Below are 10,423 nucleotides of genomic sequence, written 5' to 3'. Positions count from 1 at the left end.
AAGAGCTCAAACCACACGAAGCGTCCACCATTTTGAGAACCAAAGAGAGACAGCTCATGTCACGTCAAGGGTCCTCCCTCCCATTTTTCTTAAAGAGGCACACTGCTCGCTCCCTCACTATCCATCCTTTGCTTGAAATGGTTTTATACTGCCATCCAGTGGTCAAAACAGGTACGCCACACAAAAATTAAATGTCTTCTTAAGTTCGACAATAATTACTAATTATTGTGAAATTCCAAACGATATTATCGTTTATCGCAATAATTTCCGAGACAATTAATCGCCCAGCAAAATTTGTTATCGTGGCAGGCCTAGCTGTGACGACCATCTCGAGTTGGATTGTGTCTACAAGGTTTTCAGTTTTAGGTGCACACTGAATGATTTGGCAAAAATATCGTCGCTCCGCCTTCGTCTTTCGGGGACACAGAGAAGGAAAATAAAAAGTTAACGGGCAAAAGTTTTAAGTTGGTGGAGTTACCGTTCAGGAGCGTCATGTGAGCAGTGACAGATTCTAACTGGATCACAGCTGCACAAATTGCTTTTGATGCTCTTTTCTGTTTCATTACATGATTTTTATTTTTATTTTTTATGTGTTCAAGTTATGTCTGCTGGTTGTGTTCGGTGGCTTCTGAGCCACACGGTGAGAGCTGCGTGCCGTGGGGGGCTTGTCTACGGAACACCCACATCAAGATTCCTGATGTACTGCGGAGGTCAGAACGTCATCCCAGCGACCTGGGGAAGATCTTCGTTCTCCTCAGAAGCTGATGACGTAAAAGAGACGCCTGCGACAACGAAAAAGAAGCAGGATCTCCAAGCGCACGGCTCAATCGTCAGCGTCGGCCGTAAGATCCCTCACAAAGAGATCCAGGTGGTCAGTGACACCGGCGAGAATCTGGGCGTCATGCATTCAAGCAAAGCCATCAGACTGATGGACACGAAGAATCTGAAACTGGTGCTGCTCCATAAACACAAAGACCCTCCGGTGTACCAGCTGATGAGCGGCAAACAGATCCACGAAGAGCAGATGAAACTGTGGGGGGAGCACAAGGCGAAGGCAGGTGGGTCGTTCAGGAGCCCAGACCACGGTCGCACAGGAAAAAACAGGAAGTGAAGAAGAAAAACTGTAGACCGCTTGAGATTTTGTAGAAAACACTTTCTATTGTGTTAAAATACATAAGCCTAAAAACACTTAGGTCACCTTTAAAATGGTTTTAAAGATGAAAAAGGAACTAAAGTAGGCATTTGTGGTTGATTAAAACACACTGTAGAGACATTAATTCTGCTGTTTGTATATTTACACACATTGAACGTGTATTCTGTGCAGAGTATGCAGTTGTATTTAGTTTCTGTGTGCACGCTGCTCTGCAGTGGTAGTCGGTGCTAGCTCGTCTCCGTTGTCTCCACAGCGTCTGTGCAGTTGAAGGAGCTCACCTTTAAAGTCGACATCGCACCTCACGACCTCACCACCAAACAGAAACAACTGGAGAGCTGGCTGGAGAAGAGGCACCACGTCAGGCTCACGCTGCTGGCAAAAAGAAACAAGCCTGTCGATAACCTGGTGAGGAAAGATAAAACTGAGCAAATTCATGTTGACGTGTCAACTCTTATGAAGCTTTCGCTCCGATAGGATCCGTTTTTCTTCCGTAAGTCTTTCACCATCTTCCTCGTTCCACAATTTTTGTGCCATTTCAACAAATCATGAATCAAACTGTTCAGCTCTTTCCCGCTATGACTTTGGTCTTGGTACAATTTGAGCTTTTTGAAATATTTAGCCTTTTCAGCCACTTTTGTCTCGTAGAAAATGAACTGAGCTCATTTTACATCCTTCAAATCTTTAGATGTGTTCACAACCTTTTACTGCTCCTTTCACATTTTGTTCTGGTTCAGCTTCTTTCAGCTTCCTTGTGCAAATGTAAACATATTTTCAGTTAATTTCAGCTGTTTTGTGCTCCTTTCAGATTCTTTCTGCGAACTACAACATTTTTGTGCTTCTTCTAACTTCTTTCTGCTAATTTCAGCTTGTTCTGCTCCTTTCAGCTTATTTATGCAAGTTTCAGCTTTTTCTTCTATTTCAGCTACAATTTAGCTGTTTTATGCTGATTGTAGCTTTTTCAGCTATTTCCACATTTTTTTTACACTCATTTAAACTTTTTCCAGCCTAATTCAGCAAAAATGTGCTCTCTCCACTTCCTTCATGTAATTTAAGCTTATTTCTGCTTATTCAGCTACTTTTTAGCTGTGTTTTAGCTCATTTCAGATCATTTCCACTTCTTTGTGCTCATTTCTGCTTCCTTCAGCCTAATCGGGAAAACATGTTCTTTCTGCTTTCTTATGCCAATTTAAGCTTGTTCTAACTTTTCAGCATTTTAAAGCTAATTTCATCTGTTTTCAGATAAATGCAAGGTTTTTGTGACTATTTTCGCTACTTTCAGCCTAATTAACTTCTTTATGTTAATTTCAGCTTGTTATGCTCCTTTCAGCGTTTTTCTTCTAGTTTCATCTTTTTCTGCTCTTTCAGCTACTATTTAGCTATTTTTATGCTAATTTTAGCTGTTTCAGCTAATTCCACATTTTTTCAGCTCATTTCAGTTCTTTCTGCTTCCTTCAGGTTTAAGCTTCTTTTGGCCCTTTCAGCTACTTTTAATCTTACGCCTTTTTTAAGCTTATTTCCTAATTTTTGTGCTTATTTCTGCTTATTCAAACCTAATTCAGCAAATCTGTGTTCGTTCTGCTTTCTTTTGTTTATTTAGGCTTGTTCTTACATTTTAGCTACATTTCAGCATGTTTTTAGCGACTGTAATTTCAGCTGTTTTCATCAAGTTCTTTTCATGCAATTTCTGTGGTTTTCATTAGTTTGAGTGTAACTTAGGAGGCACAACAAAGATCTATGGTAGAAATATCCGCCCCGCCTTGAACTCCGTTCGTGTTTTCTTTCTGCAGGACTCGGCTCTGGGGCAAATTGTGGAGCAAATGAGCATCATGGTGGCCTTCGTCTCTCAACCAAAAGTGAAACGAGAAGGTCGCACAGCCACGTGCACCGTCCGGCCGCTGTCCAAAAATGAACTGTTGCAGAAAAGAACACAAAAAGCTGCAAAACCTTCTGAGGAGGCTCAGAGCGAAACACCTGTTGGCAACAAGGTCACGCCAGAAGAGTGTGCACAGCAGTAATGGGTCAAACGTCTCACAAGTACAAAACAACTGCGCCTTCACGTCACAGCTCGGGGCCTCATACGGACTTTGTTTATAGTTTGGAGACAGAGCCAGGAGCTCGGGGTTCTTTCAGCTGTTCACGTTTCCTGTTGCAAATCACGTCAGCTGATTAAAAAAAAAACACTCGAGAAGAAAAGCTGCAAACCAGAATCTGTCATAAAACAGCAGAGACTTCCCGTCCTAAGAGTCTAAAATAACGGATGGAAAAACCACAAACCTGAAATAAAAATGTTCACGACTGTGAAAAAACACACGAGTCAGCTGCAAAACAACTTCACGGGTGCTGCTCAGACGTGTTCTGGGCGCTTTGACTGCGGGTCTGGCTCCACTGTTCACACCTGGTGGAGCCCCAAAACGTTTTGCGATGAAATGGTTGAAACGCACGCATCCACGTCCCACTGAGGGATGGAAGCGAGCGACTAGCGGGACGTCAGTGGGTGTGCTGGTGTTTCGATTAAGGACAACGAGCTCTGTGGTTTAAAACGTGACAAGCTCAGTTACTTGATTTAAAGTAGACATTCATGACGTCAGAGCTCACAGACCGAAGAGTTAAACTCGTCCACGTCTCGTTAACGTCAGACGCAGCTCAGACCGTCCTGAGCTTCCAGTGACCACAGCGGGCTCTTTCAAACATCAAACTCACCTGCGCAACTTCCCGTCATTCATCAAACCGTTGTATTCAGGATTTCGATCAGCACCAGAAAAACAAATTAACGTACAGTAGTTGTGAAAACATTATTTTTAAGCTTGAAAGTTAGAATTTTTTTTATATTTCTACATAAATTTGACCTAAAACATCAGATTTTCACACGAGTCCTAAAAGTAGATAAAGAGAACCCAGTTAAGCAAACGAGACAAAATATTATACTTGAAAATGATCCAATATTACATATTTGTGAGTGGTAAAAGTATGTGAACTTTTACTTTCGGTACCTGGTGTGACCCCCCCCCCCAGCAGTAACTACAACTAAACATTTCTGGATACTGTGGATCAGTCCTGCTCAACGGCTTGGAGGGATTTGAACCCATCCCTCCGTACAGAACGTCTCCAACTCTGGACGATGGTGGTTTCCTCACATGAACTGCTGCTTCAGGTCCTTCCACAACATCTGGATTGGCTTAAGGTCAGAACTTTGACTTGGTCATTTCAAAACATGAACTTTACTCTTTTGGTAGAACCACTTGTGTGCCGAGGGTCATTGTGTCGCTGCAGGACCCACCTTCTCTTCAGATTCACTTCATGGACATATGTTCGGACATTTTCCTTTAGAATTCTCTGATAGAATTCAGAATTCATTGTTCCATCAATGACGGCAAGCCGTCCTGGCCCAGATGCTGCAAAACAGGCCCAAACCATGACACCTCCACCACCACGTTTCACAGATGGGATCAGGTTCTTCTGCAGGAGTGCTGTTTTCCTTTCTCCAAACATTTTCATTTAAACCAAAAAGTTCTATTTTGGTCTCATCCGTCCACAAAACATTCTTCCAACAACCTTCTGGTTTGTCCACGTGATCCACATGATCTATGTTGGTGCACCACTCCTGGGGAGGGTAACAATGGTCTTGTAGTTCCTCCATTTGTCCACAGTTTGTCCGACTGTGGATTGGTGGAGTCCAAACTCTTTACAGATGTTTTGTAACCGTTTCCAGCCTGATGAGCGTCAACAACTCCTTTCTGAGATCAGGAATCTCCTTTGCTCCTGCCATGATCCACTTCCACCAACATGCTGTGAAGAGTTGACAGATCCCGTTAAGTCAAACGGGGTGCCCCCTCACACCTGATCATCATCCCAATGATTGAAAACGCGCGACTCTAATTTCACCTTCAAATTAACCGATAATCCCAGAGGTGCACATACTTTTACCGCTCACAAATATGTAATATTGGATCATTTTCCTCAATAAATAAATAACTCAAGTAAAATATTTTGTCTCATTTAACTGGGCTCTCTTTTTATTTATGCAGAAATATAGAAAATTCTAAAGGCTTCACATTCAAGCACCTCTGTCCGTGTTGTAAACTTTACTGCTCGTGTGGGGTCACGTCGGTTCAGGAGGTCCAAGAGCTCAGCTCAGGGTGGATTATGTTCCGACTACCTAACCTACGTGGGTTGAAGGGGTCCAGACTATCTCTGAAGGGGAAACCGGTTTCAGTTCAGACACCTCAGACCTGCACTTACGGCTCTTCAAATGCAATTCGATTCCCAAGAACCGTCACAGATGGGATCAAAGCGACCTGAAAGAGGCTTCTGTTGCGTTCAGTTTTAAAATACATGTTTTTTGACTTGTATACTTTATATAAAATGTTGCTGTAAGAGGACGTCAAATCATGCGAGACTCGTGCGCTAATACTGGACGGAGCTTTTACTCGTCTGCGCAGGAACATTTTGTTTGCGTCACTTTTTCACGATTCTACAGCAGAATTTTGTAAAAGTTATAAAACAGATGAGAGTCCAACAGCCTTCTGAAAATGCACGTCGAGTCTAAAATCTTTCAGCCTTCTGAAGAGTTCGTTTCGTTCGTTAAATGAGGGAAAGCACAGGAGCGGTTTCTGATTTTACCGGATTTTTCGGACTATTAAGCGAAACAAAACCGGCAAGTCAAACTTTTTTCAGCTCAGTCACAATAACCACATAAAACAATCGGTTCGTGGTCGGTAAGCACAACCAGAATTGATACATACCTGATCATAAGACTCGCTGTCGATTTTTGAGAAAAGATTTTAAGTGCGCCTTATAGTTTGAAAAATACGGCACTTCTATCAGTTTTTTTTCTTTCTACATGTGAACGTGTTGATTTTATTAAAGTTGTCGACCGGCGAGACGGAAGTGAAAATGAGAACTTGAAGAAAAACGAGTGGGATTCTTTTTTAAAATTTTTATTTAATTTTATTTTTTTTAAATTTAGGATTGCATTTGGTAAAAAATAAAAGTAAATTTGGCTTACATGTACATTCACTTGTCACAGATAAAAGTGTTTTTCTGACCTGAATATCAGCTCCACACTTTATCAACACTCTTAACCGCAGACGCCGTCCTCCAGCTCCATTCTTCTGCCGTAACCAGAGTTGTATTATTTTACTTAAGAACATAAAACCAACTTAACCCCACCCCCCACAAAACAAAAATAAAAAATAAAATTTGTCCTAGATTGAGTTAGAAATAATAAAATATGAGAACAAAAGCAGCTGAACTAGCATGCATTAAAACATTTGTCAATAAGCCTCGAGGACTTTGTAAGAGGAGAAGGGTTTAACGAAGTGATAGTCCAGGTTGCCGCAGTGAGGGCACTGCTGGACGTTACTGTACTCGGAGAAATACTGCATCCCCACCCGGACATCCACCACCGGCTTCCCGCAGTGTTTACAGTTGAGACGGGCCTGGGGACACACAGGACACGGGTCAGCTCAGGAGACGCCTCGATGGGACTCGTTAAAAAAAAAGCATCAAACGGTGACGTAAATACAGGAAGTAGTTCTAAACGACTGATCGAGAGCTCAAGTTCAGGTTAAAGACAAAAAAAGCTCACAAGTTTTTATTCAACTGGTTTTATTTAATTTATAGAAACTAAGAGTTCTGCAGTTGGAGCTCAGACTCAGAGGAACGTTTAGTGATTTCGGGGACGAACACGAGCATCAACTCCTGGAAGTTCCTTCAACGTTGACTATTCGTGTTCTGTGGGGACAAACTGACCACCTAAACTGACTAAAATACTATTTTTATTTTTTATTTTTACCACAATAAACTAGTCGGTCTTGGAGCTATCTCAACCTTAAATAAAAAATATCAAAATTATTATTTTTTTTAATCTTTAAATGATTAAAAATACAAAACATTTTAATATTAAAAAAATCTACAAAATATGAATTTATGGAAAGTCAGTAGTACTACTCCTAATACTATAGGACTAGCAATACTATAATAATTGTGCTATTAAAACTGGTTTAGTACTAGTACAAATATTACCACTAATAGTACTACTAATGGAGCTAGTGTCAGTATTACTAGCATCACTGCTAGTTTTAATACTAATGGAAGTACTGCAACTGTTACTAGTCCTATTAGTACTGTACTCATTCTAGTAATTTTGAGTATAGTAATTGTGCTAATTTATAATACTAGTTTAGTACCAGAAGTAATATTACTACTACTTGTAGTACTACCAATACTACTATTAGAGTTAGTATGAGTGCTACAAGCATAACTAGAAACTAGCAGTACTAGTATTAATACTACTAGTTTACAGTAGTAAGTACAGTAGTACAATTTCCTGTGGGATCAATAAAGTTATATCTTAGTTGTACTACAACTACTCCCTCTAGTAATAAACTAGTCAATCTTAGAGCTATCTCAACTTTAAATAAAAAAAAAATCTATAAAGGTAAAAAAAAAAAATTGTATTTAAAAAAATATGTATGGAAAATCAATAGTACTAGTTCCAATACTATAGGACTAGTATTCAAAAAGCATTCAATACAAAAAAGGACTAGGTACTAGTTACACCATTAGTATCTGTCCTAACAGTACCAATACTAGGACTATTAGTAATTACATAGTAATTAATAGTAATTGTGCTATTAAAACCAGTTTAGTACTAGTATGAATATTACCACTACCAGTACTACTACTGGAGCTAGTGTCAGTATTACTAGCATTACTACTAGTATTAATACAAATGGAAGTACTGCAACTGTTACTAGTCCTATTAGTACTGTAGTCATTCTAGTAATTCTGCGAGTATAGGTATTGTGCTAATTTATAATACTAGTTTAGTACCAGAACTGACATTACTGCTGCTCGTACTATTACCAGTACTACTATTAGAGTTAGTATGAGTGCTACAAGCATAACTAGAAACTAGCAGTACTAGTACTAATACTATGAGTTTACAGTAGTAAGTACAGTAGTACAATTTCCTGGAAAATCAATAAAGTTCTATTTGATCTTAGTTGTACTACAACTACTCCCTCTAGTACTAGTTACACCATTAATATCTGTCCTAACAGTACCAATATTAGTATAGTACTCATGCTAAAATTATTTCTAATATTAGTGCTACAGTTCATATTAGTACTACTTGTACCCAACTAGTAATAGTAACAGTACCAGTAGTACTTCTGTTACTATAGTAATTTACTTTCAGGGAAAAACTTTTTCTAGTTTCTCAATTTCTTGGCCATACCTGTAAAAACATAAACACACTTAAAAACACAAAGTTCGTTAGATTTTTGGCTAAAATGAGTCGCAATAAGAATTTAATTGTCAAATTCTCAACAGCTTCAAAAGTCCAACGGACCGGGTCAACGTAGCTTCTCTTTTTTGAAAAGGTGCTGACCGATGCCCCTCACAGATCCGGACAGCACGTACCTGACAGCAGGGCGAGGCCGCCAGTATATCGTAGGTGTACATGGTGCCCAGCTGGTGCCAGCTCCCGTCCCAACGGGACTTGCATTTGATGCAGACGATCTTGTGGACGCCTTCCAGACAGTCCACACAGATGGCATAAAGGTGCATCAGCCGACCTGTTGGAAGACGTTTCACCTGTGATTAGTTCATCAAATGAAAAATATGAATAAAGTCAGTCTGGGTCTTTATGGTCCATCACTACGTGACGTGACTACAGGACAGGAACACCTGAAACTGAAGACCACGATGCCACATCTTCATGCTAAAGTGGTTTTACTTCTTCAAAGGAGCGACCAGGAAGAAACGCTCTGGCCTTCAGCTCTTCAGTGTCAGCCTGACAAATAAAATCCTGGAAAACCACCTAACAAAAGCATCCATCCATCATCTTCCACTTGTTCTGAAGTCGGGTCACGGGGGCAGCAGCTTGATCAGGAGGTCCAGACGTCTCTTTCCACAGCCACCTCTTCCAGCTCTTCTGGGAGGACTCCAAGGCGTTCCCAGACCAACTGACAAAGTCTCTCCATGTCCTGGATCTTCCCTGGAGTCTCTTCCCAGTTGGACATGCTCAAAGTGAAGCATCCTTACCAGATGCTCGAATCACCTCAACTGGCTCCTCTCCATGTGGAGGAGCAGTGGTTCTACTCCGAGTCTCTCCTGATTACTGAACTTCTCACCCCGTCTCTAAGGGAGAGTCCAGCTACCCTGCAGAGGAAACTCATTTCAACCGTCTGTATCCATGACCTCATTCTTTCGGTCACTACCCAGAGCTTGTGATCACAGGTGAGGGCAGGAACGACCGACCGGTAAATAGAGAGCTTTGTCTTACAGCTCAGCTCCCTCTTCACCACAACAGACCGGAACAGAGTCCGCAATATTGCAGATGCTGCACCAGTCCGTCTGTCCATCTCACGCTCCATTCTTACCTCACTCATGAACAAAACTCCGAGATACTTGAACTCCTCCACTTGAGGCAGAACGTCCTCCTCGACCTGAAGAGAGCAATCCACCATTTTCCGACTGTGGACCATGGCCTCAGATTTGGAGGTGCTGATTCTCATCTCAGCCGCTTCACACTCGGCTGCAAACCGCTGCAGTGAGAGCTGAAGGATCATGGCACGATGACGCCAACAGGACCACATCATCTGCAAAGAGCAGCGCTGGAATCCTGAGGCCACCGAACCAGAAACCCTCCACCCCGACTGCACCAAGAAACTCTGTCCATGAACGTTATGAACAGAATCGGTGACAACGGGCAGCCCTGGTGGAGTCCAACTCCCACCCTGAAGGAGTCCCGACAATGCAATGTGACCCAACCGAACAACCTAACATATAGCGTATTTACAAGAGCAAAACAACAAAATCACATATAATATGTTTGTTAGATTAAACCTTCAGTTTATTACTATTTAAATCAGTTGAACTAATTTATCAGCAGTTCTATAGTAAATCCAACCCTCACGAGGTTGGGCTGTTTACTGGTACATCTGTATTTTTACATATCTTAAACTCTACTTTCTACTAGTAAATAAAAGTCATATGTAGGACTGTCACAATAACAAACTTTGCTGGGCCATTAATTGTCTCAGAAATTGTTGTGATAAACGATAATATTGTTTGAAATTTGACAATAATTAGTAATTATTGTCAAATTTAAGAAGAAATGTTGGTTAATTTTTTATGTCTAGTACCTTTTTTAACCACCAGATGGCAGTACAAGACTGTTTGAACCGAAGGATGGATAGTGAGGGAGCGAGCAGCGTGTCTCGTTAAGGAAAATGGGAGGGAGGACCCTTGACGTGACATGGG

At 41.1% G+C, this 10,423-nt stretch overlaps 2 protein-coding genes across 2 annotated transcripts in view; one reads left to right on the top strand and one right to left on the bottom strand.

The window, feature by feature from the left end:
* Positions 1–599: 599 nt before the first annotated feature.
* mtif3 (mitochondrial translational initiation factor 3) lies at positions 600–3,329 on the top strand. Its single transcript, XM_037685607.1, has 3 exons — positions 600–1,058; positions 1,407–1,558; positions 2,941–3,329. The coding sequence occupies exons 1-3, from the start codon at positions 602–604 to the stop codon at positions 3,166–3,168; spliced, it is 837 nt and encodes a 278-aa protein (XP_037541535.1). The 5' UTR covers positions 600–601; the 3' UTR covers positions 3,169–3,329.
* Positions 3,330–6,426: 3,097 nt separating this feature from the next.
* heca (hdc homolog, cell cycle regulator) overlaps positions 6,427–10,423 on the bottom strand; it is a 20,316-nt gene continuing 16,319 nt past the window's right edge. Inside the window, exons 4-5 of the mRNA XM_037685606.1 lie at positions 8,579–8,733; positions 6,427–6,591 (exon numbers count right to left, since the gene is read on the bottom strand). Of these exons, the coding sequence (XP_037541534.1) occupies positions 6,427–6,591; positions 8,579–8,733 (320 nt within the window). The remainder of the gene's footprint in view (positions 6,592–8,578; positions 8,734–10,423) is intronic.

The sequence above is a fragment of the Nematolebias whitei genome, chromosome 12 (genome assembly GCF_014905685.2).
Source record: "Nematolebias whitei isolate Nwh7 chromosome 12, NemWhi1, whole genome shotgun sequence".
NCBI lineage: Eukaryota > Metazoa > Chordata > Actinopteri > Cyprinodontiformes > Rivulidae > Nematolebias > Nematolebias whitei.
Note: the sequence above shows the minus strand (reverse complement) of the source record. Positions and strands in the feature narration are given on the sequence as shown.